This window comes from Muntiacus reevesi, chromosome 13, assembly GCF_963930625.1.
Source record: "Muntiacus reevesi chromosome 13, mMunRee1.1, whole genome shotgun sequence".
Taxonomy (NCBI): domain Eukaryota; kingdom Metazoa; phylum Chordata; class Mammalia; order Artiodactyla; family Cervidae; genus Muntiacus; species Muntiacus reevesi.
In genome coordinates, this window is record NC_089261.1 from 19,337,620 (window position 1) to 19,363,282 (window position 25,663).

The 25,663-nt window shown below is 49.6% G+C and overlaps 2 protein-coding genes across 5 annotated transcripts in view; one reads left to right on the plus strand and one right to left on the minus strand.

Annotated features, from left to right (window-relative positions):
• The first annotated feature begins 206 nt into the window (after positions 1-206).
• On the plus strand, positions 207-16,300 carry P2RX4 (purinergic receptor P2X 4). The gene is made up of 12 exons (XM_065904260.1): positions 207-437; positions 3,457-3,604; positions 6,502-6,573; positions 6,689-6,761; positions 7,213-7,309; positions 10,491-10,571; positions 10,673-10,814; positions 11,323-11,459; positions 14,284-14,381; positions 14,503-14,564; positions 14,913-15,008; positions 15,715-16,300. The coding sequence occupies exons 1-12, from the start codon at positions 304-306 to the stop codon at positions 15,739-15,741; spliced, it is 1,167 nt and encodes a 388-aa protein (XP_065760332.1). The 5' UTR covers positions 207-303; the 3' UTR covers positions 15,742-16,300.
• A 2,106-nt stretch (positions 16,301-18,406) lies between these two features.
• The window catches only part of CAMKK2 (calcium/calmodulin dependent protein kinase kinase 2), a 52,517-nt gene continuing 45,260 nt past the window's right edge, over positions 18,407-25,663 (minus strand). For 2 of the 4 annotated variants that reach the window (XM_065904074.1, XM_065904075.1), the window contains 3 exons: positions 24,916-25,016; positions 24,359-24,401; positions 18,407-21,581 (listed from right to left, as the gene is read on the minus strand). In XM_065904074.1, the coding sequence (XP_065760146.1) occupies positions 21,417-21,581; positions 24,359-24,401; positions 24,916-25,016 (309 nt within the window). In that variant the 3' untranslated portion in view covers positions 18,407-21,416. The remainder of the gene's footprint in view (positions 21,582-24,358; positions 24,402-24,915; positions 25,017-25,663) is intronic. The other 2 variants (XM_065904076.1, XM_065904077.1) reach the window with 1 other exon arrangement.

A 25,663-nucleotide genomic window follows, 5' to 3' on the forward strand; every position in this document is an offset into this window, starting at 1 on the left:
TATTCCCTCTCCCCTCTCCTCAGGGATCATTCATTCCCAAAGAGGAGGTCACCTCAGCCCCCGGGCTCATTCCCCCTGAGAAGGTCGCTCGTCCTCCGGCCCCCCTGAGGCGGCAGGGCACCCGTACCCGAGGGGGAGGTCACGCCTTCCGCCCGGCCCCGTCCCCCCAGGGCCAGCGCCGCCTTCTTCCGGGCCCTGCGCTCCGCGAACGGCGGTTCCGGGCGGGGCTCCCGGGCAGGGACGCGGCGGCGGGGCCGGCCACCGGGCCTGGAGAGCAGAGCCGGGAGGCGCGGCGGCGGCGCCATGGCGGGCTGCTGCGCGGTGCTGGGGGCCTTCCTGTTCGAGTACGACACGCCGCGCATCGTGCTCATCCGCAGCCGTAAAGTGGGGCTCATGAACCGCACGGTGCAGCTGCTCATCCTGGCCTACGTCATCGGGTGAGCGCGGCCGCGGGCCTCCACCCCGCGGGGGTCCTGGGGTCAGGGCGTGGCCCGAAGGCCCGCACGGCGCACCTGCTCATCCTGGCCTAGGTCCTCGGCTGAGCCCCGCGAGCGCCCTCCAGGTGGGGTCCTGGGAACAGCGACCCGAAGCCTGTGACATACCCCACTCCCCGAGTCCTCCATCTACTCCACTCCACCCCCAGCCTCGAGGGGGACCGGCTCTGTCCCGGGTCTGGGTCCGGAGGTGCTTTGATGTTGTGTCTTGAAGGCAAAGCCTAGCTAGACCTTCATCCTCGCCATTCCTGCTTCTTGCCCTTCTGACTTGCTCCCCGATGGCCTTTGACTGGGGCTGCGAGGGCTTCTCCCTAAACTTGTCACTCTTTGCTCTTCACTTCCCATTTCTGATAGTCTGCTGACAGAAACCAAGTTTTGGGATTTTCACATGGTTCCTTTGGGGTCTGTGGCTTCCTGTCCTTTCCTTTGAGCATCATGTGGTAACCCAAGATAACAGGTCACACTTTGAAAAATCACTTAAAGTTCAGTTCCTTCGTTTTGTGGGGTTGTTGGAGTCTTTGATATAGGCACCAGCCCTAACCTCATCATTCGCCATGCTGCCCTTCTTGCTTACCTGTCCTGCCAACATAAGTCCTTACTGAGTGCTTAACTTTAACTGGTGTACCCATTACACTATAATAAAACTAGCCAGGAGGTAGAAATTAATTTATCAACTGGGCCTGTTTTCATGGTCCACCTGGAGTGTCTACAGGTGTTGAGCTGACAGATGTTATCTGCTGCTTCATTTTTTGTTTGTTTTGTTTTGTTAAAAGGCCTAATACAGTGTTCCCCAAACTGCACATAGAGCCATTTGGGGATCTTTAAAATATACTGATTGCTGGCTCTCAGACCCAGACCTTCTGATTGAAGTGCTGTAAAGTATGACCGCCTCCCCAGGTGATTCTGATGTGCAGCCAAGTTTAGGAACCAGTATCTTGCTGCTGCTGCTGCTAAGTCGCTTCAGTCGTGTCCAACTCTGTGCAACCCCATAGATGGCAGCCCACCAGGTTCTGCCGTCCCTAGGATTCTCCAGGCAAGGACACTGGAGTGGGTTGCCATCTCCTTCTCCAATGCATGAAAGTGAAAAGTAAAAGTGAAGTCGCTCAGTTGTGTCCCCGACTCTTGGTGACCCCATGGACTGCAGCCTACCAGGCTCCTCCGTCCATGGGATTTTCCAGGCAAGAGTACTGGAGTGGGGTGCCGTTGCCTTCTCTGAACCAGTGTTTTAGTGTTTCCCAAACCTATCTGATCAAATCTGATCATGAGAGACTCATCTGAGGAATTGTTTAAAGGTAACAGGAACCTGCTCCTCTCCACTGGGTTGGGGCTTGGAATCTATTAACACTGCCCGAAAGAATCCACATGGTCTGGCAGGTTTGGCCTCTACCATCCATCGGCACAGCAGCAGTAGGTACTGACAGTGTTCAGTAAAATGACTTTCCAGGTATGGAGTCTACATCACAACCACCTGGCCAACCTCCAGGTTTGAATTCATTAAGTCACATTAAGTATCATTAACAACCAACTCCTTGTCCCTCCAGTGATTGGGATGCACCCTTAAATTTTGAAACCCATTACTAATGAGTTGGGCTTCCCTCATAGCTCAATCGGTAAAGAATCTGCCTGCAATGCAGGAGACCTGGGTTTGATTCCTGGGTCGGGAAGATCCCCTGGAGAAGAAAATGGCAATCCACTTCAGTATTCTTGCCTGGAAAATCCCATGGAGAGAGGAGCATGGCGGGCTACAGTCCATAGGGTCGCAAGAGTCGGACACAACTTAGTGACTAAAGCACCACCACTAATGGGTTAACTAAATTCACAGTACTAGGTTAGACCTTTGAAATCAGGAATTGTCATGCAGCTTTTTCCTTTTGGCTTTTGCTGCTCGTAGGAGGATCAGTTTACACCTACTTTGGGGTATCTTAAAATTCTAGACTACATACAGTGCATCCGCACTTGTACTGTATGGTAGCCAGAAGTCCCATGAGGCTGCTGAACATTTGAAATATTCCTGCTCCGAATCGAAATGTGCTGTCACTGTAAAATGCACACCAGATTTCAAGGACATAGTATGAAAAAAAAGTTAAATATCATATTAACAGATCTTATATTGATAGTGTTAAGATATATTGAACATATTGAGTTACATAAAATATATCATTAAAATTACTTTTACCTGTTTCTTTTTAACATCACTACTAGAAATGTTTAAATTACATATATGACTTGTGTTGTATTTCTATTGGGCAATGCAGCTTTTTTTAAAAAATCAATTTATTTTGGGCTGCACTGGGTCTTCACTGCTGCACACGGACGGGCTTTGTCTAGTTGCAGCAAGTGGGGGCTGCTCTGTGCTGCCGAGCCCAGGCTTCTCATTGTGATGGTTTCTCTTGTTGCAGAGCTTAGGCTCTAGAGCACTGGCTCAGTAGTTGTGTTGCATAGGCTTAGTTGCCCCGAGGCATGTGGAATCTACCCTGACCAGGGATTGAACCCATGTCCCTTGTGTTAACAGGTGGATTCTTAACCACTGGGCCACCAAGGAAGTTCCTGGGCAATGTAGCTTTATAGGGTTCCTGTGGAGGGTCATCTGGCCTCCGTTATGAGGATTTTTTTAAAGCAGAAAATGCTTTGCTTTTATATGTCTTGCTGTGATCAAATCTGACTCAGGATCTGAATTTAGGGGATTTGGGAAAAAAAGAAAAAGAAAAACACCATCTCTTAACTTCCTGATTCAGTTCCTTTTGGTGAAATTGTGGTCTCTTTCCCAAATGTGATCAAAGGTAATCTTCCTTCAAAAAGAGACTGAACACTTCTCAGTTATCTAATTGTGTTATCAGTCACAGGATGAGGTAATATTTATTTACATAGTGACTGCTGTGAAGCCATCTGTTTCTGACTTAGCAACTCACTGTCCAATAGGCTCTCCATATTTGCAATTTAAGAGACCTTTTTTATTTTATAGGTGGGTGTTTGTGTGGGAAAAGGGTTACCAGGAAACAGACTCTGTGGTCAGCTCAGTTACTGCGAAAGCCAAGGGCGTCACCATGACCAACACCTCTAAACTTGGACTCCGGATCTGGGATGTAGCTGATTACGTGATTCCAGCTCAGGTAAGCCTCCCACTGTGACTCTGTCTTTTAAAGCTCAGGCCTCTAGTTTACTGCTTTCCCTTCGACTTTGCCCACCTGACTGGTGATTGGCATGCCCAGAGTGCTAACATCACCAGTGCCCATACTGATTGTTCTAGTCCAAGAAAGCAGTGTAGACAGGCCTCTTTTTGGCTTAGGGTCTAATAGGCAATATTCAGTCAGCTGTGTTTCTTCAGCCCTAAAAGATGGCTGGGTTAAACAGAGGAAGCTTTCATATGGACATCTCGGTCTATCTCAGGCCCTGAAAAGTGAAAGAGCATATGTTTTAAATCCTGGGAAAAGTGCAGATGAAACTTTCACCTTTCCGCATTTTATGATTTAATTTTATTGTTGTAAACCTGCAAGGTAAATCTTTTCAGTTATTAGAGTTATTGTTGTTGAGTCGCAGAGTCGTGTCTAACTCTTTTGCGACCCCATGGACTGTAGCCCACCAGGCTCCTCTGTCCATGTGATTTCCTAGGCAAGAATTCTAGAGTGTGTTGCCATTTCCTTTTCCAAGGGATCTTCCCTACCCAGGGATCGAACCCACATCTCTTGCATTGCAGGCAGATTCTTTACCACTGAGTCACCTGGGAAGCCCCAGCCATTAGAGACCCAAAGCCAAACAAGAAGGAAACAGACCTACCCACTTGGGATTCCATCAGGAACAAAGGGAGGGGAAGAAGCTGACACAGCATCATAGTCTTCCGTCTGTTAATCCACAAACTCCAAGTTAAATATTGACTCTCTTTAACCATGATATGGCTGTGATCCATAGCCAGTCCCCACATATCTTTTCAGATGGCCCCATGCTCAGGTGACTGGGCTGGCCAGGTGCAGATAAGCTGCCAACTCTTGGCTCCGAGCAAGGACTTTAGAAACTCTTTCTTTCTTCAAGTGTGTTCATTTTCCTTCTGCCTTCTCAAGGAAGGGGTCTAGTGGGATGCCCAGAGAGAAGTCAGAGCTATTGGAGCCATTAAGGTCAAATGGAACAGAGGATTTATAGTTTACTGGAGGAAGCTGGTCCTGTAGGCATGCACCTGTCCCAACAGAAAGACCTCTGCTTCCTGCGAAGCCACAGCCTCATCGTGGCAGGTTCTAGGAATATCACGCTCAGCCTGTTTACTGGACTCGCAGAAGGGTACAGTGCTCTGTTTGTGACCCTCAGTGGAAGGGAACACACAGCAACTTCGCCTTCCATCTCGGATCAGGGCTGGGGGCCACATGAGTTCTGCAGGGCTCTCCCCATGAGCTCTCACAATACCCTTCTGCTTCTCCAAAGAGGGAACGCAAATATCTGTTTGCACCACGTCTACTCAGCTCACCTCCAGACTGAAATTTCTCTAAACTTAAAAGAGATAAGAAATAGGAAACAAAACATAAATCTCACTGACTTGTTCAGGTCTAACTCAGGAGAGATGTGGGAGCAGCCTTCTGTAAACACCGAGCGAGCAGTGTGTCTATGTATGGAACACGGGAGCCTGACAGGGCACCTGACCTGGCCTCCTGCCCCATCATCATGCCTCCCCCTCTGGCCATTTCCTCTGCTCCTAACATGCTTTGCTCCAGGCCTGTCCTTGAAAGATGCCAACTGTTCCCAGAGCTTCCGTCACCTTGTCAGACCTGGGGGTGGAGACATCTGGAAACTCTTTGGTCCCTCAGTTTCCCTGATGGCTCCCTGCACTGACTGTTCTTCCTGAAAGTGTGACCTGCTCAGCGCATTTCATTTTAGAGTACCAGTGACCATTGTGGAAGGTCCAACTAGAATTTGCAGGACCTTTGTCTTTTATTCCATATAGTAGGAGGTCACTGTTAGCAGTTCTCCAATCTCATCCCCAAGCAAACTGTTGGCCAGAAACTTCAGATCAACCATTGGGCACTTTCATACTTGGGAGGAGAAAACAGAACCTTCTCTAAGGGAGAAGTGTCAGTGGCTAACCCTGATTGGGTCTTCTGTACAGTATGTTTGATGTATTTATTTTAGTTCCTGTTAGGAAAGAGAACCAGCCAAACTTGAGACCTTTGAGCTCTCGTGTTTCTAGGCCTCTGAGGTAGTCCAGTTGGCAGAGGATATTCCAGATACTTCTTGGCTCTTTCCACTCAACAAGTCAAGCTTTATTAAGGAGCCATTTCAGGGTGTAGACATGTTTTGTTTTGTTTTTTTAAAGGAGGTGAAATTCATGTATAACATTATTAACCAGTTCAGAATGATAAATTCAGTGGCATTTAGCACATTCACAGGGATGTGCAACATCACCTCATTCTAGCTCCAGAACATTTTTATCAGTCTGAAAGAAAACCCCACACTCATTAAGCTATCACCTCCTCGTCCATCTTCCCCCACTTCAGCCCCTCACAACCACCAATCTACTTGCTGTCTCTGGATTTGCCTCTTCTGTACATTTCATATCGATGGACTCACATACTCCGTGGCCTTTTGTATCTGACCTCTTGGACTCAGCATCATGTTTTGAAGTTTATCCACCTTGTAGCCATGTCAGTGCTTTACTCCTTTGTATGGCTGAGTCGTATTCCATTACAGGTGTGGACTGCAGTTTGTTTATCCATTCACCCATTAGACAATTTAATTATCCATTCACCCCTTGATAGATGCAGAGTTATTTCCACCTTTGACCTATTGTAAATGCTGCTGCTATGAACACACGTGCAGGTGTCTGAGTCTCTGTTTCCAGTCGGTTATAAACTCTCCCAGGCGAGAATGGGAGACCCTAAGATCAGTGTTTAACTATTTCTGGTGTGACATGTGGGAGAAGTGAAAGGTACTGTCGTAATAAAGGGATGTCCGACCCTCCTTGTGGCTCTGCCTGGCTCCCCGGAAGGTCACACGCAGCCCTGTCTCCCTTCTACCCGCTCTGCAGGAGGAAAACTCTGTCTTCATCATGACCAACATGATCATCACCATGAACCAGACGCAAGGCCTCTGTCCTGAGGTAGGGGGCTTCTTGGAGAAGAGCCTTGGGCCTCATACCCTGCTCTCTATGCTGTCCCACAGTAGTTGGGGCCAGGCTGTGTGAAACCTGTTTTCACTGGTTCTTCCTCCTCCAGATCCCAGATAAGACCACTGTGTGTGAAACTGATGCCAACTGCACTGCCGGCTCGGCAGGCACTCACAGCAGCGGTATGAATCTGTGACCGTGACCCCTCAGGAGACGCTTCGGCTGGGGAGGGCAGCCCCCAACCAGACTACCTCCCCGGGGCGGGGGGGGAGGGGCCCTCTCAGAGGGAGATTTCTGAGATGGAGGAATCCCCTGTATCCCACCAGTGCCTTCACATGACCCAGATGGGGGTCCCAGGCCCTCTCGAAATTCATCTCTGTCCTTTGCACCCCAGAAACCATTCCAGATCTTACCCTGTCCTGTGGCTTAGCATCACCCTGCGATCGGCAAAGCAGAGATGTGGCTAGGTCTCAGGCAGATCTTTTCCTCCAGTTTGAATCTCTGGACAGTGTAAATCCCAGGATCGGAATAGCTTGAGACTGACTGCATAGGATGCATGCAGAGCTTCCACTCTGACTCACAAAGTAGAAAGTAGAAGACCCCCACAGACCTGGGTGCCCCTCTCCCCTGTAGGAGTCGCAACAGGGAGGTGCGTGTCATTCAATGGGACCTTGAAGACATGCGAGGTGGCAGCCTGGTGCCCGGTGGAGAACGACACAGAATTGCCAAAGTGAGTCCTACTCAGGGAATGCAAGTGTCCTCAAGGCTGGGTCTCGGGTTTGAGGGAGGCAACTGGGAATTAGGGTTTGTGCTCTCAGTGTCAGCCTGTGCTGGCAGGCTTCCTTGGGCTGACGGTTCTCAACCATCAGTGGCAGATGGGCCATGGTGTTTATCACCCATGATAAGAATGCAGATGACTTATTTCTACGTTAGAAATCTGTCAGTTGCAAGTAACTGACAGGAACAGTTCTCAGGGCCTTAAGCGGGTATGTGCACACACACACACACACGTGCATGCTCACACACATGCATTCACAGTGGGGGCAGTTTATTGTTCAACTAACCACAGAGATCCCAGCATGGCTAGATCTGGGCCTCAGGGGACAGCATCCGAGTCTTCACCTCTTGGCTCTGCTTTCTTCCATGTTGACTTCATTCCCAGGACCCATGACGTATCCCAGGTCTCCCTGCCCAGCTGTCCATAGAGATTTTATGTGTGCTCAGTCATGTCTTACTCTTTGCAACCCTATGGACTGTAGCCCGCCAGGCGACTCTGTCCATGAGGATTCTCCAGGCAAGAATACTGGAGTGAGTTGCCATGCCTTCCTCCCAGGGATCTTCCCAACCCAGGAATCAAACCTGTGTCTCTTGAGTCTCCTGCATTGGCAGGCAGAATCTTTACCACTCTGCCACCTGGGAAACTCATAGAGAATCTAGACCTGTCCATCTTTACATCTAAAGCCACATCTGTCAACCCATCCAGCCCATTCCTGTGGTTGGGGGATGGATTTTGCTTATGACTTGGGCCTGGGTCACAGGCCTTCCTGGCTAGAGGTGAAGTCAGAGCCACCCAGATAACACAGGCTGAGTGGATTCTAAAGGAAGCATGGAGTTCTGTTACCAAAAAAAAAAAGGGAGCAAATGCTGGGCAGGAAGATTATTGTCCATGGATGTTTGTTTGATAAACTAGAGCATGTTCAAGGTTGCCTCGAGTAACATTGAGTAACACAGCCTAACTGTGATCGTCTGTGCTGTGAGTGGGTGAAGTTAGAGGTAACGCTCTTAGAATCTGGAATTGCTAGCAACCTGGAGGCCTTCCTTACTCAGAATTCAGACTGAGACCTAGATAAGCCCAGGGGAGCAGGTAACCAGGTGAACCTCATCCTGGGTGTGTCGCAACACAAGACAGTGTTGAGGTCTGCAGGTTGCTGAGGGCAGCAGCTCCGGCTAGGGAAGGGAATTCCACAAGACAAGAAATCCTAGCATTCTGGGGCTGGAAAGGACCTTATGGAGCTGGTGGCCATGTGTGTCTACTGAGCACTTGAAATGCAGCCTGGGGGACTTACCTGGTGGGTCAGTGGTTAAGACTCCATGCTATCAATGCAGGGGGCATGGGTTCCGTCCATAGCTAGGAAATTAACATGCTGCATGACTAGGAAAGAAAGAAAGGAAGGAAGAAATGCAGCTGAGTCCAAAATGAGCTCTCAGGGTAAAATATACTCCAGATTCTGAAGACTTAAATTATTTTAAGAAAAGGATATGTAATATCTGATTAGGGCTTCCCTGATAGCTCAGCAATAAAGAATCCACCTGCAATGCAGGAAATGTTGGTTACATCCTTGGGTCAGGAAGATCCCCTAGAGAAGGAAATGGGAACCCATTCCAGTATTCATGCCTGGGAAATCCAGGGGACAGAGGAGCCTAGTGGGGTACAGTCCATGGGGTCACAAGAGTCAGACACAACTTAACGACTAAATCACAGTATCTCATTAATAATATTCTTTGTTGTTTACATGTTGGAATATTATTTTAGACATACTGAGTTGTTATAGCAAAGTTCATTTCACTTGTTACTTTTTAATGTGACTATCAGGAAACTTAAATTACAACACAGTTTGTGTCTTGATCCCTGGGTTGGGAAGATCCCCTAGAGAAGGGAATGGCATCCCACTCCAGTATTCTTGCCTGGAGGATTCCATGGACAGAGGAGCGTGGCACAGACTACAGTCCATGGGGTTGCAAAGAGTCAGACAGAACTGAGCGACTAACACTGTGTGTCTCACAGTATATTTTCACTGCACAGTGCTGTTATAGATCACATCAGTGTAGGATGGTTTTTAAGGGTTTACTGATAACATGAAATAACACTGAGTCACACGAAGAGAAAGGGATTCCCATCTTCACTCTTAATCATCCCTGAGCCGACGTCAAGGAGGAGGTGCTGATCTGGAGTCTGTATCCCTCACCGATTTCCATTTCTCACCAAAAACAAACCCCAGGCTCAGCACACGACAAAAATGGGAACCACAGTTTGTAATGACATTGTTCTGACTGAGTTATATTTATTTGAACAATGACCTCTGACTTATGGCAAACGATTTTTTTATAGTCATGATGGAAAGTTTTACTTCGAAATGAATGTCAATAAAATAAAAAAGTGAGTTGAAGGACTTCTCTGGTGGTCCAGTGTTTAAGACTCCGCACTTATGTTGCAGGGGGCATGGGTTCAATCCCTGGTCAGGGAACTAAGATCCTGCATGCCAGGTGGTGCAGCCAAAAAAAAAAAAAATTCGACCTGGGTTCGGGGGGCCTCCTCCACCAAGGGGTCAGTTCACAGTGCCACATCCCCCTGTAGAAATGCTCTAAGGCAGTGTACCCGCCCCCCACCCCGGGACAGATTCTGCTTCTACTGTCAGCAGGAGCGACGTGGCACTTCCGAGAAGAGGTGGCACAGCGCAGTCACGTGCCACATGCTGTCTCCAGCCTCTAGGTGAATTCACCTTTGCTTTCACTTGTTAAACCAGATCTGCTGCGAACACCTGAGGCAAGCCCTGAAACCCAGCACCTGCCGGAAGAGTGATTGCTAGGAAGGCCAGGAGACCCTGCCCCTCCCACCCGTGTCGTTAGCTATTCCTCAGGTTCTTAAATTCCCATGGCCTCAAGGAAAAGGCCCTGCCCTTCTGTTCTTGGAAGAAACCAGAAACCTTGGTTTACTGTCTCCCTTCTTGACCTAGTGTTTATGCAGAGGAGAGTAGCAAAAAAAAAACACCCATGAGAAACGTTTTACTTTTTTCTGGCAAAGTGATATTGTAAGACACACGTGTGTCTGCTGCTTAAAAATATTACCTAGGTATATTAGGAGTGTACATATGTTTGTACTTTTATTAACAATATGTTATAATTTTTTTCAGGCCTGCTTTTTTAAAGGCTGCAGAAAACTTCACTCTTTTGATTAAGAACAACATCTGGTATCCCAAATTTAACTTCAGCAAGTAAGTGGCGACCAGCCGTGTGAGTTCACCAATGTCTTGGAGAAACTTCCAGCTCTTTGAGGTTTTCCTCGCTCCTATTTTCTGCTTCCTCCTAACTTTAGGAGGAATATCCTTCCCAACATCACCACAGCCTACCTCAAAACGTGCATTTATGATGCGAAAACAGATCCCTTCTGCCCCATATTCCGGCTTGGCACAATCGTGGAGAGCGCAGGGCACAGCTTCCAGGACATGGCCATTGAGGTGGGTGCAGGTCTTGGCTTTTCTTTAAAAAAACAAATTATGTATTTATTTGTTTGGCTGTACCAGGTCTTAGTTGTGGCTTCCCTGGTGGCTCAGCTGGTAAAGAATGCACCTGCAATGTGGGAGACCCAGGTTTGATCCCTGAGTGGGGAAGATCCCCTGGAGGAGGGCATAGCAACCCACTCCCGTATTCTTGCCTGGAGAATCTCATGGATGGGGAGCCTGGCAGGCTATAGTCCGTGGGGTCGCAAAGAGTCGTACACAACTGAAGCAGCTTAGCATGCACACATGGTCTTAGTTGCAGTGCATGGGATCTACACTGTGGCATGCAGGGTGTTTAGTTGCAGCATGTGGGATCTAGTTCTCTGATCAGGGATTGAACCTAGGCCCCGGCTTTGGGAGTGCAGAGTCTTAGCCAGTGAACCACCAGGGAAGTCCTAGTCCAGGCTGTTCTAGCACAACCTTTGACACATCACCTTCTAGTACAGGCTCTGCTCGCACCCCACAGGGAGGTATCATGGGCATCCAGATCAAGTGGGACTGCAACCTGGACAGGGCCGCCTCCCTCTGCCTGCCCAGGTATTCCTTCCGCCGCCTGGACACCCGGGACGTGGACCACAACGTATCCCCAGGCTACAACTTCAGGTGGGTGTGAACTTGGGCCCCATGCCTCACGTGTTGGGGACGATAGCAACTGGATCACTCCCCAGCGGGGGCCTCCACGCCCACCCAAGACCAAGGGCAGGAGGGGAGGCATGCGCCAGGGAGGGTGGTCCAAGCAGGGCCTCGCACCTGTGGCATTACAACCTGTGAGAGCCCCCTTGCCTTTTCTTGCCTCCAGGAGAGTCTGCCTGCTTTAGCTTTCCCAGACCAGCCTCCGCCAGGACTGTGCCACTAATTTTGAGGAGTGGCTGAGTCTGTGGTCCTCCAGTCCAAGGGCCTCTGGGGCCTGACTTGTGAATTGGCTTCTTAGGTGATCTGGCCCCTAGAATCTCCAACGAGCAGGGGATACAGGTTTTAGTCTCAGGAAAGGCCTTTGCTGGTACACCCGTGTGGGAAGTGCTGTGCATTCCCACAGGACTGCCCTAACAAATGACCACAAACTGGGTGGCTCCAAATGGCAGGACTCTATCTTCTCACAGTTCTGGAGAACCGAAGCCCCAGATCAGTGTATCTGCAGGCCAGGCTCCTGTATATACAGGCCAGCATATCTCCTGGCCTCTTCCTGCTTCTGATGGCTCCTGACAATCCTTGGTGGTCCCTGGCTTCATGCATCGCTCCAGTCTCTGCCTCTGTCACCCCATGGCCGCCTCCTTTCTATGTCTGTGCCCTTGTGTGTCCTTCATCTCTCTTTTATAAGGACACCAGTCGTATCGGATTTGGGGTCCACCCCAATCCAGTATGACGTCATCTTAACTGTGATTACATCTGCAAAGACCCTATTTCTACGTAAGGTCCCACTCACAGGTTCTGGGTAGACATGAACTTGGTTGACAGTATTCACACCAGTGCAGCTGGTAATCTGAGGAGAGGGCGGAGGGACCAGTCACTTTTTGGCTGACAATTGTCACTTCCTTGACCCAGTGAAATCTGTACCATGTACATTTTCATGCAGTCTTTGTTGCGTTTTCCACACCAAAACCAAGCACCAGGAAGGGCCACCTGAGCAGGCTGTGCTGTTGTGCGCTAAGGCGCTTCAGTCGTGGCCGACTCTGTGAGCCTGTGGACTGTATAACCCACCCGGCTCCTCTGTCTGTGGAATTCTCCAAGCACGAGTGAAGAGTGGTGCTCTTGTGCTGCACTTATCGCCCTCTAGTGGTGATGAAGTGAAGTGACGTGAAAGTCACTCAGTCCTGTCCGACTCTTTGCAACCCATGGACTAGGAAGTCCAGGGACTTCTCTAGGCCAGAACACTGGAGTGGGTAGCCTTTCCCTTCTCCAGAGGATCTTCCCAACCCAGTGATAGAACCCAGGTCTCCTGATTGCGGGTAGATTCTTTACCAGCTGAGCCACAAGGGAAGCCCAAGAACACTGGAGTGGGTAGCCTATCCCTTCTCCAGCGTATCTTCCCGACCCAGGAATCTAACCGGGGTCCCCTGCATTGCAGGTGGATTCTTTACCAACTGAGCTATCAGAGAAGCCTAGTGGTGATGTGTGGAATTAAATGCACGCAGGATCTGCTGTCCTTTTGAACCATCTGGTTCACTGATGAGAAGGGAAGATACTTATATTTTTTCCTAGTAAGGGAGTCTGATTTGTACTGTTCTATCTCTGTGGTTACACAGTTCTTGTAGAAACCACTGTGGAAAAACCTCCAGCTTGGGCTGGAACCCCAGAACAGAGAGAAATCCTCACAAGGACACCTGTCAGCATTAGTCCCACCTGAGTTCCCCAGGGCTGGACCACGACATGGAAGTTGGGGGCCAGACAGATCTCAGGCCACAGCTTAGGCTCCTGGTGGATCCCCTGTGTAACACGGGCAGCAAATGGTAAAAGTCTCAGTGGTTCTCCCCACAACGTTCCCTCTCTTGTTCTTTTTAAATGGCTTTATTGAGATATAGTTCATATTCTACACAGCTCACCCATTTAAAGTAGAATTCAGATGGGTTTTTTTAAGCATATTCATATTCAGAGTTGTGCAATGATTACTGCAATTTTAGTATATTTTCATCACCTCAGAAAGAAACCCCAGGCTCTTAAGCTTTCACCTCTTTATCCTTCCATCTACCTCAGCCCCTGGCAACCAGTAATCTACCTAATTTACTGATTCTTGAATTTCATAGGAATGGACTCATATAATAGGTAGCCTTCTGTGACTGGCTTCTTTCATTTAGCATCATTTTTTTTCAGGTTCATCCACGTTGTAGCATTTATCAGTACCTCTCTTTTTATGGCTAAATAATACTCCATTGTGTGGACATACCACATTTTGTTCATCTACTTTTCTTACTGATGGGTCAAAGGTTCTTTAATTTAAAAAGAAAAAAAAAAGGTCCAATGCCGATGCTCAGTCTCCCCCACCGACAAAGCAGTCTTCATGATTGCTGTTGCCTGGCCACCTTTTATTAGTGGCCAAGGTCTCCTTACTCAGAGAGGCAGGGGGCTCAGCAGTGTCAGGAAGGACTTTCAGAGGAGGAAGTTCTGGTTTTAAGTCATAGCAGGTGACAGTGATGACAGAGGGGGGATCTCGTTGTGTGCCCTTCTGCCTGCATTCCAGGCATTCTGAATTGTGGTCCCAGGCGCCCTCCTCCTCAACAGGCCAGCCCTTCTCCCACATGGTTCATATTAGCCAGGAAAGGCCTTGAGGAGCAAGAGTATGGTCTATACAGCAGGCAGGCATGAGTGAATCCTTAGCCAGTGCCAGCTCCACCAGGGCCTCAGCAGTTCAGTCTGACATCCCTTGCCAGGATCCAGATGCTGTCTCAGGCCACCTGTACCTTGGCGCTGTAACCTGGCCTTCTCTCCGCAGGTTTGCCAAGTACTACAGCGACCCGAACGGTGCTGAGCGCCGCACGCTCATCAAAGCCTATGGCATCCGCTTTGACATCATCGTGTTTGGAAAGGTAGCCTGGCCACCGGTTGCCCTTGTTCAGAGCCCACTAGTCTTCTTCTGGGTTGGCCGGGGGGCAGAGGGCCCACTCTCTGCCCCCATCACAACTTTTTCTTTTTCTCCTATCACTAACAGGCTGGGAAATTGACATCATCCCCACCATGATCAACATTGGTTCTGGCTTGGCGCTCTTAGGGGTGGTGAGTGGTTCATTTAGACTTTCCAGTTACTCATCCCCACCCCCACCCTGCCCCAGGGGCGCAGCCCTCCCAGCAGTGGCTAGCACCGCAAGTTGAGACCCTCCACTGCCACCCCGGTTCTTCCCCTCCACCCCAGACTTGTTTCTAGTCTCAGCCCTCCAGGCTTGTTTCCCTTTCCCCATCCTGCTGCCTCCACCTGCCATTCTCTAAGACTATGCCCCTTGGGGCCTAATCGTTTCCCCCAAGAGATGGGGGGAGCCTTTCCTTTCCTTGGAGGATCCCAGGCGTCATGGGAAGCAGAGACCACAGCAGCTTGGCTCATTCTTTCTCGCCCTGTGCTACATTCAGGCGACAGTGCTGTGTGACGTCATAGTCCTCTACTGCATGAAGAAGAGATATTACTATCGCGAGAAGAAATATAAATATGTGGAAGATTATGAGCAGGTAGGCCGTCTCCTGAACTCCCAGCAGGCAGGAAGGCCAAAGCGTCTGACCTCACCTGCCTCTTGTACCAGTGGTGAGAACCCAGTACATTTAGGTGTATTGTCCACCCAGGCAGTCACACACCACTCTCATCATCCACTCCATTTCTGGACCATCTGTACTAACATTTGCTTTGTACTTGTCTTCAGATGGACTCACCCTTTAAAATCTAGCCTCATTTTAAGCAGTGACGTCTCAGGTTAGTTAGAGCTTGCCTGGTAGCTTAGCTGGTAAAGAATCCACCTGCAATGCAGGAGACCTGGGTTCGATCCCTGGGTTGGGAAGCTCCCCTGGAGTAGGGCATGGCAACCCACTCCAATATTCTTGCCTGGAGAATCCTCATGGACAGAGGAGCCTGGCGGGCTACAGTTCATGGGGTTGCAAAGAGTCGACTGAGCGACTAAGCACAGGTTAGTTATGAGAATGCAGCATGACGAAATCTGTGTCCACACTCTACTTAAATTTGACTTGTAGAGCAAGAAAGGTTGGGTACCTCTAGGATCTACCTGAGTACTTTCAGTTGTGAAGGGTCATCCAGATGTCCTCAAGGAATGTGCCTGACCCTCCTTTGCCCCTGACGGTCCAGGCTTACCTGTAGGCAGCAACTGATGGGTGCACATGTATCCATAAGCGCATCAACTGATGACAGGCATGTTGTTCTTTGCAGGGTCTTGGCAATCAGATGGACCAGTGATGCCCGCCCCTCACCTGGGCTCTCCACGGCCCTCATCAGAGCACAGCAAGGAAGGAGGAAAGGCTGCCATATCACCCCAGAGAAAGTTCCAGATTCTGAGTCAAGTCTCCACAAGTACTGCAGGGTTGTCCAGCTGCTCCCATGTTCTCTTTGTAGGGTTTGTGTAGTAAACCACTCTGCACAGTGGCAGCTGGGTCACCTCTGCTGCTCCTTCAATTCAGCATCACTGGGGTGAGCTCTGGCCCAAGGCCAGTGACGCGACTATGGCTGCGGGGCCAGGGGCCTTCTCCAGGGCCGGCTTTCCTCAGAATCTTCCATCTCCAGCCCCCTGGGAGACCAGGCCGGTCCTCCAAGGCCTGGCAGCTCCATTTAAGCACTTTATGAGGAAGGCAGGACACCTGGGTGTGGTCGTAGCTCTTTAACACTCTGGGCCGCTGTTCCTCTTCCCCCATCCGAGGCTTCAACCCCACACTTGTGAGGCTGAGCCCGTGTTTTTCCTTTGTGAAGAGCTACACTGAGATGACTGAGGACCAAACATTAAAACAAATGACTTTCTTAATCTCTGTGTGGTTTCACAGCATGTGCTAGAACTTTCCTTCCTTCCCTTTTATTTCAGCCAGTAAATCCACCTGTTACCCCAGCTCACTGTGTTCAGAAATGTTCCTGAAACAAGTCTATTGCTGGAGCTTAGTTTTTTTTTCCCCCTACTTTAACCTTCTCTTAAAAGCCTAAGAAGTCTGGTTCTTCATTAACTTATGTTCCTATGGAGTTTACAAGATTTTTTTTCCTGTGGTCTCTTACCTGTGCTTACATTTTGCATAGAAGTGTGGGTGTATACTACAGGGAACACAGTTTTAGGGGACACGAAGTTGGCTTATCCTCCCTCCCCATTTGCCTTCCAGAAGCCTTGAACCTAAAGCAGCACCAGCTCCATCTACCTTGCCACCGGTTTGAAATGTTAATGAAGCTATTTCTGGCCTGGGCTTCACACCGACTTCATTCTGCATCAGGTGTTCAGCGTCTCCCTAAAGGAAGCAGCCTGCCTCTCAGCCTTGTCAGGAATTCATTTCCAACTGTTAAAGGGAACATTTATTTTAGAACTGCTCTGCTTCTGTGGGGTAAATGACAACCTGGGCTTTTAATGCTTTGGGAGGGGGGAAAAAAAGTTTACTGACCCCTTTGAAAAAGTTCTGGTTCAAGCTACCTTCTCCCCACAGCCATGGGACACAGTGTGGATCTTAGTTGCCTGACCAGGAATCAAACCCATGCCCCCTGCGTTGAAAAGCAGATTCTTAACCACTGGATCACCAGGGAAGTCCCTTGAGCTACCATTTTGAAAAATGCCTGCTTGAACACACGGGTCCCATGGAGCTTGACTGTTTAGGAAAAGTTTATTGTCTTGCAGGCTAAGGAGTCATGGTTGCTTCTTATGGCCCCCCTCTTTCTAAAGATGGGGTGAGGGTTGGGGGTGGCACTGATCTTGAACTCACCAGAATTGCCTTGCGTTCTGGTAACAGCCCCACTTGTTGGCACTCCTTGGCGCTGCCTCTTAAGTAGAGCTTTTTCAGCCTTGCATCCATGGATGACCTTCCAGGAGATTCTGAAATCCCTAAAACTCTGCAAAGTGAGGCACCTGTGGGCATTTCTTCTCACTTTCATCAGATTCTCCGTAGGGGGAGGGGAGTCTTTAAATAGCAACAGTATTTCAGGGCTGTTATTTCTGCAGTAAGGGAACAGGAGTCTTTCAGATTTCATCCACTGTCCCCTGATAACACAGAACTGAAGTTCAAAGCCGGTAACGCAGCACCGTGGGCTGGATTCACATTTGAAGTGCAGGGAACCTTCAGCCCACAGTCTGGAGAAAGCAGCAATTCTAAAACAGTCTCTCCAGACGTCATGAAAGCTGGCAACCATCAAGGCTCTGCAGAACACTGAATTAGCTGATAAATTCGGAGCCTTTTCTGAGCCTGTTTACAGATGACGACCCGTTAAATGGGCTCAATACCCACCTTATGCGGTAAAGTGTCACGTAGTGTGACTGCCCACAGGATGTACTCAGTGTGTGATTAAAATTACTCCCATAGCAGCTCACCTGTTTGGTCTTCACCAGAAGAATCTATCTGGCAGTGAGCTGCCCCAGAGCAGTGCATTGCAAACTTCAGCATCAAGTGAGTCACCTGGGGATCTTGTTTAAATGGGGCCTGGGAATCTGAATTGCTAAGCCACTCCCAGGTGACGCTGATACTGCTGACGTGGGGACCGCCCTCTCAGTAGGGAGGTACTCTCGTGCTCAGTCGTGTCCGACTCTTTCTGACCCCATGGACTGTGGCCCACCAGGCTCCTCGGTCCATGAGATTTTCCAGGCAAGAATACTGGAACAGGTTGCCATTTCCTACTCTAGGGGATATTCTGGATCCAGGGATCGAATCCTCATCTCCTGCACCTCTGCATTGGCAGGTGGATTCTTTACCACTGCGCCACCTAGGAAGACCCAGGGAGACATGCTTAAATTAGGGATTTGCTGAGTACATCAGCCCTGACTTGGGCATTCAATTTTGCTGTCAGCCTAAGGAAGGAAAACAGACATGAGGACAGATGACCTCAAGACCACTGACTTAATTAACCAAAAAAAAAAAAAAAAAAAAAATCCCAAAGAGGCCCAGACTTTGCACCATTTTGCTGTTTATTTCAAGTTTACAGAGAAGCTTAAACATCTGTGGAAAAACACTGAAGGCTTATTTTTCTCTTAAGTTCATGTACTTTTCAGTGATAAATACACAGTATTTAACTTTGTACACCTGATAAAAGGAAAATGCATAGTAGAAAGGATCAGGAATAAAACAGAAGCATTGGGCATGAAATCAACCACAGAATAGAAAAGTCAGTAGTCCCATGAAACTCGGCCTGTAAAGCTGGAGAGAAGATTGAAATCAATGACCTTGAAACCTTCCCTAGCACCTTGGAAGCGAGTGGAGGTCTTGGTTCTTCCCCCTGGTGATGTGAAGCTCCCCTTTGGAAGATGGGTGAGAGCGACAGGTGGAGCCTATGTGTCTAAATTGCACAGTTCTTCGCCTCATCCTGAAAGGCGAGGACGAGAGCCCTAGCTTACGAGAAAGGCCAGACCAGCGGGTAGATGGCCTCTCCGGCCCCAAGTGCCAGCAAGGGGCTAGATAAGGCTTTATGGGAGCCACTGGCCAGGCTGTGGAACAGATGGGGAAGTGAAACAGGGCGGAAGAAAGATGGATAGAGAACATGTGCTTCTTCAAGGCCACAGGTGCAGGCCACCGCTTGCTTAAAAATTGGTCCCACAGATGAGCCAGTAATTGAAGAGAAGGATAGGCATCCTTTTTGCTTACGTAGAAAAGCTGCTCATAACAGCTTCTGCCCTTTCCTGACAGAGTTGGCTTTGGGAAAAAATCAGTGTTTGTGCTCTAAGAGTGGAGACAAACCCCAAGAGTCTGCGCTCCAAGTAGCTCTAATGCTTTCTGTTACAGCCCTCTCTGCTCATCCTTTTCTCGGTGGGGTGGTTCTTTTCCACAGCTTTCTTTGGTGTTTCTTAGTGTAAAAAAAACAAAAATCAGTAATGAACATGGGCCTCCCCCAACCCACCTGCCTGAACAGTTCAGTGCTGCCTGATCGCTGGCTTTCCACATGTGAAATCTTCAGTGGAGAGTTTCATGGCGGGAGAAATGGCATCGCCCGACGCAGTTGTGTAAACACAGGAGGAGTTCTGCAGAGGCTATGCATGCTACCAGCCCCTGCCTCTCTGGGCGAGCCCCCCACTACCAGGTCAGCGTCCACACGGACTAAGACAAAGAGCAGGTTGACTTGAACCACTGCAAGGTGCTTATTGCAAACTAACCAGACCCATTTGTTCCCAGGAGGGGTGGAGCCTGTAGATTTAAACAAGCACAGGAGGAAGAAGTACTAGATTACAGAAAGAAAGCAGGCGAGAGGACCCTCCATCAGATGGGTGTCCTTGACTCTTGGAAACCAGCCTTCTCTAACTCTGTACTGCTTATAAGGTAGAAAGAAAAGTCTGGCTAAACGACAGTCAAGAGCTTATGAAGATCTGCGGAAGCTCTGTGAACACACTTGGCAGCAGACACAAGACCTGCTGCTCTGTCTGCAGAAAGTGCTCCTTTCAACAGATCAGGCAGAAGCTACAGAAGAGCTCATACTTCTGATCCCGATTACCGACACTTTTCCCCAAGGCAAATTCCACAAAGCACTGGGAATCCCGCAGGCCAAGTCTTTCCAATTTTCCTCCGTCTTGAACCTCACAGTTACCCACACGGGACTCTGGAAGAAGTCACACTTGAACTGCAATCGAACTTCCCAATGTTAGTTGGAAGTCAAAAACATAACACTTTTTTCTTTCTGGACTGCTGGCTACAAAAGGGGACTTCCTGTGCCAAGCCCTGGTTGCCTTGGACCAGAGGACTGCTCTAGGTTTCAAGAATCTTCTCTAAAAGGGTGCCCTACAGTTATTGTTTAGATCCTAACAGAGCTTTGCCAATAAGGATGATCATTTATGTCTCAGCTGAATGAAAGTATTTCCTAATTAGCCCTCCACAAATTGGATAACTGTTTCACTGACTACAACAATCAGCTAGTGCTGAAGAAGAAAACAGAATCTTAGCAGCCTCTAGAATACACAGGTTATAAGCAAGCTGAGCGGCTAATACACAGGATAGATGTCATTGGCGCTAACTCTGATCACACACCTGAAGCCATGGGATAGCTCCTGGAAGCGCGAAATGATTTCTGAACTGCTCAAGAGTTCAGACTAGTTAGAGAATTGAAAGTATTTTTTGTTGTTTATTCTTAAGCCATGTAACGTACATGGAAGTGTAGGATTTAATGTCACCCTGAAGTTTCTGTAATTTAACAAGAGATTTACTAGAGCTCCTTCAACTATTTAAGAAAAGTTTCAGCTCTAAGTGGCTGTCATAAACACACTTAAGGGGACACCTCCCACCATAACCACTGAATGCCCTTCTGGGAATGGAAAATCTGCCCCCTGCCAAGCTCTTATGTATCAAGCCCTTTCCATTTTCCTGATTACAGCTCTACTCATTAAAAAAATTTATAGTCCTTCTTAGGAATAAGTTGCATCGAATCAGGCTCCAGCTGATACTGAGGGCTAGCCCTGTCCTGACTCCATGAATCCACATTGTAGAAGGTGCCACGGTTTGGGGTTTTGCACGAAGTCACACCTGCCCTTCCTCTCCCTTTCAAATGCAGCCAAGTGTGGCCTCGGACCACGCCATCAGAGTTTCCTGCCAGTTCTTCCTGACGTTCAAACCTCACACACATTCACTTGGTATCTCTTGACACCATTCTGAGTTCACAAGGAAGGATTTTTGGCATAAAAACGTCTTAAAAAGCAATTGTCCCCCAACGCACGTGGCTTTGGGTCTGCAACTCCTCACACCCACCCATTCAGCCAGCCAGCGGCCAAAGTCGATGTCATGGAGTCGTCTTTTTTTTTTTTTTTTTGTTCCCTTTAAAATAAGAAAGAAATCAAACAAACTAAAAACAAAACAAAACAACCAGAGATGACGGTCAAGGCTCTACACACGTGCTCGGTTTCCCATAGGACATGCTGCTATGGAAACAGGGCGCCGCCAGCGGAGGTGAGACGTGCATGCGCAGTCGCGGCGGTCCGGCGGCTACTCCATCACCTCGTCCGGCCGCGCAGGATGAGTGTGCTCTAGGGAGCCGGGGCCTGGGACCCCCCAACTCTCCACGCCAGGGCCGCCTTTCATGAGAGCACTTCCTCCTCCCCTACGGGGGCCGGGTCGGAGCCCTGGAGGCTGTCTTCGCTGCCTTGCTTCCTGCTCACCGAACAAAAAAACCACATTAAGTCCTGGGGTGATGCGAGCAGGGCCCTGAACCAATGTCTCTGGCAGTCCTACACTGCCTGGACCATTATTTACGTCTGCTTTTAGAGTCTCTCCCCCTTTTTTCTTGCTCTTGTGAAAGTTTCAAAGGAGACTTTGCATCTCTTTGGTAAATGGAAAACCAGTATCATGTGCCAAAAATAGCAAGGGATATAAACTATAAACATAGAGGCGAACCTGTGGGCCTGACACCTAAAGCCATGGCACAGAGCACAGGCCATGTGGGCTCCACACTGGGGCCTGTTCACAGAGAATGCAGGCATCTTCGCTTCCCCCGCTTTAGGCTCTAAGCTCTTGCAGGGCAGGAACCATGACTGTCTTCAGTCTTCAGGTGTGTTTCCTGGGGGACATAAGCAGGACCACCCGACTTGGCCTGGCACAAAGCCAGCCTTCAGGACATGGTTATCAACAGAAATGTGCTGAGCACATAGGCCCAAGGGATGCCTCCGACAGAGAGAAGGGCCCTCATCTTGGCAATGTGTGACCAGAGCAGAAGAGACTAGGTTGGTGGGAAGTGTCCCCATGTCCCCAAGAGGCCTTACCCCGAAGTGCCCCCAGCTACAGCTGCCTGGGGTGACGGACATGGGCCACATGATGGGAAATGTGAGGAAAGTCCCTAAGGAGAGGCCCAAACCCTTTACCAACATTAAGCAAAGAATGCCTGTCCTAAGGAGAGCCACTGGGCTTGCCACACAGGACTGGTATCTCTTGCATGCCTTTGGCCAGAAGGGGAACTGCCCTGTGCATGAGGCAAGGGCATGATGTCCATACATTCCTAGGAAGAAACTCCTCTTTGTTTAAAAATCACACACATTGGCTATTATGTTTCTGCCAAAGAAGAGAGGGTCAAGTCTCTGGGGAGGAGAGATGTAATTGGATACCCAGGGAGGCCCAACAGCTGTCTGCTCATACCAGCTGGTCTCACTGCTGACAGGCCCTGGGCCCAAGGCCTCCAAGACTGCCTAAGCCGTAGGAGCTCCAGAGTGCTGGACCACTGGGACAAGCAAAAGCATCCACCCGTGGGCTAAGGGCAAGGGCAGGTAATCCCCAGGTGCTTCTGGGTCGGAGATGAGGGAAGAGAGAGGCAGTAAGTTCTTTGGGGCCAATCTCAAGTCTTTGGTGTCCTGCAACTTTGATCTCATTAAAAACAGAAGATGAAATAAACAGACTTGCACAAAAAGGAAGGCAAACTGTAAAACAGGTTGCGAAGAGAAGGGACAAGTACAGGCCAGCCCATTAGGCTTCAACCTGTGACCTTGTAAGGCTCACATTGTAAGTGAGGCCACCTCATCACACGGCTGTAAAGACGCCTGAGAACACTGTGGCAGGGACGGAGGCAGCCTTCACAGGCTGTCCATGATCGGTTCTGAGGGATAACTGCTGTTTTCCCTGCTCTGAAAGAGCATAAATGATCCACAGATGGTCTTCCTACATTACTGTATAAGTACCTGCTCCTATGGTGGCCAAGAAATTTCATCTCATAAGCCAACTCCTAACAAACAAATGCTGCTTGCACAGGCATCGTTCAGGGCAGCATTATTCATGCATGACAGTCCCCAAAGTGGAAAGTGTATTCATCACCAAATGAATGGAGAAACAAAGTGTGGGTATATCCATACAATGGAATATGATCAAGCCATAAAAAGGAATGAAATTCTGACACATGCTGCACCATAGATGAACCTCAGAAACATTAAGCTGAGTGAAAGAAGCCAGACACGAAAGGCCACATACTGTATGATTCCATTTACATGAAATGTCCAGAATGTGTAAATCTATAGAAACTGCAAGTAGCCTCGTGCTGGCTGGGGAGTTGGGGGAGTTGGGTGGTGAGAGACGAGGGTACAGAGTTTCTTCTTGAGCTCATGAAAATATTCTAAAACTGACTGTAGTGATGGTTACACAACTTGGCAAATATATTAAACTCTATTGAGTTATATACTCTAAATGGGTGAAGTGTATGGTATGTGACTTATAGCTCAACACAGCAGCTTTTAAGACTTAGAAATGATTGCCTGGAGCTCCCAACTGAGAATGAGGTGGTGAGCTGGGTTCAGTGGGCAGAGTCCCAGGACTGCTATCCTGTCACAGGCACGGGGTGGGGAAGGATCATCGTGTCATCTCAGGCTTGCGGGGACAGAAATGCTCCTCTGTCCTAGGAGGTGCTGGGACGGCTAAGCTGGACATGTGTTTGGAAGAGGATGGCGGACTCGGGGGAATAGGTCCGGATCCTTCTCCCAACCAGGGGAGCTTTCACATTCCTTTGCAACAGGCTGGATGGGGACTTATTTTCTAGGTCTTAACCCATCAGAGAAGAAGGGGCAGATGCTGGAGAGTCCCAGGGGGGGAACCCCTGAGCACTGCACACCTGCTCTAGGCTCTGACCACCAAGCCCAGATCAGGGGCGGCCTCGGCCCATGACATAGCTTCAAGGCGGTTGACGTGCACCGAGCCTAGGTGGGTGCCAGACTAGGTCTAAGACCCGGGTGAGTTCACAGGCATTCCGGGTGGAGCGCCATGCACCCGCAGCCCCAGCCCACATGCACGACCCGCCACCGGGTCCAAGCCCCTGGATGCCCCCTGTTTTCCTCCTGGGTCTGGAGGTCCCGGGCTGGAAGGAAGGTCCGCCTGGGTGCAGATGCCCCGTGCTCTGCGGCTGCCCCCGCCCCCAGGCCCCGGCAGAGGCGAAGGCACAGGCAGGCAGGCGTTACCTTGGGCTCAGACAGGGGCTCACACTCCCTGGTTGGTTTTTTGCTGGAATCGCCGGAGGGGAGGGAAAAGGGAAGTGAGAAGGGACACTTGGTACCCATGGCATGACGGTCCCCCAACCCCCAGAGACACTCAGACCCCAAACACCAGCTTCACGGAGCTGTTGCCAGGGTGGTCAGGAGCAGGACACCCCCCCCCCCGACTGTGAGATGTTTTGGGGGGTGGTGGTCCCATGAGTGAGACTGGCTTTGCTCACTCATCATGGGGCCACAATCCCACCATCAAGCATGCATGCTCTGGGGTCTAACAGCCTGATAATCAACCATTCTCCACCCCTGTTAAAATGCATGTACCCCCGGAGAAAGGTCAAAGTTCCCTGTGGTCAGTCAAGGAGGCAGGCTGGGTCCAGGGTCGGGCAAAAACCAAAGCCAGCAGCTTTGCTCTGACTCCCCTAGAGAGCCCAGCAGGGCTGATCTGAGTCTGGACACCGCTGCTGAGAGAATGGGCCAAGAGAGGGCGGGGCAGGGCGGCCTCCAGCTCCCCACCCCAAGATACTCACCTGAGCAGGTTTCCAGGCGCTGACAAGGAACGCTCCTCCCGCCGGCTGCCCTCAAATGGGTTCCCGAAGGAGCGTTTTCGTATCATGGTCTTCACCAGGATCTGTAAAGGAGAGGAGGCTCAGTCACCTGGGGGTGGGGGGACTCCAGGCAACAGCCTCCCTCGTGCCAGAGCACAGGTCTCCCATCTTCTTCCCTTCCCCTCCCCTCATTCCCACCCCCCCACACACACCCTACCCACTGCCAGTTCCCAGGACTGATTGCTGACAGCGAGCCTTTGAGAAACACCCACCCAGGATACAGGAACCAAAGCCATCACCAAGTCTCACTGGCCCACAGCCAAAACCTTCCACAGCTCCCTGGTTGTCAACAAGATAGGCCTAAGCTCCGCAGTCTGACATCCAGAGCCTGTCAATCTAGTCTTGGCCTACCCGACTGCAGGAGAGCTGGCCTGCACCGTTTGTGCACCATCTGTCTCACCTGAGCCATCGCTGGACGTGCCCTCCTGGCCCATCAACCTGTCTCCTCTTCAAGGCGAGGCTTTTACTGTCGGTGAAAGCCGTCTACAACCACCCCAACAGGCAACCAATTACTGCTTCCCAGGTATAATCTGAGAGGGAGGGGGATCACTGCACTTTTAATTAATTTATTTTTTTTCATTTATTTTTATTAGTTGGAGGCTAATTACTTTACAATATTGTAGTGGTTTTTGCCATACATTGACATGAATCAGCCATAGATTTACATGTG

Excerpts from the sequence above, each read along its gene's own strand:
- P2RX4 (XM_065904260.1), top strand. The coding sequence starts at position 304 with ATGGCGGGCTGCTGCGCGGTGCTGGGGGCCTTCCTGTTCGAGTACGAC. Across the intron at positions 10,572-10,672 it reads CCCAAATTTAACTTCAGCAA|GAGGAATATCCTTCCCAACA; the intron begins GTAAGTGGCGAC and ends TCCTAACTTTAG. Across the intron at positions 14,565-14,912 it reads GCTTGGCGCTCTTAGGGGTG|GCGACAGTGCTGTGTGACGT; the intron begins GTGAGTGGTTCA and ends TGCTACATTCAG.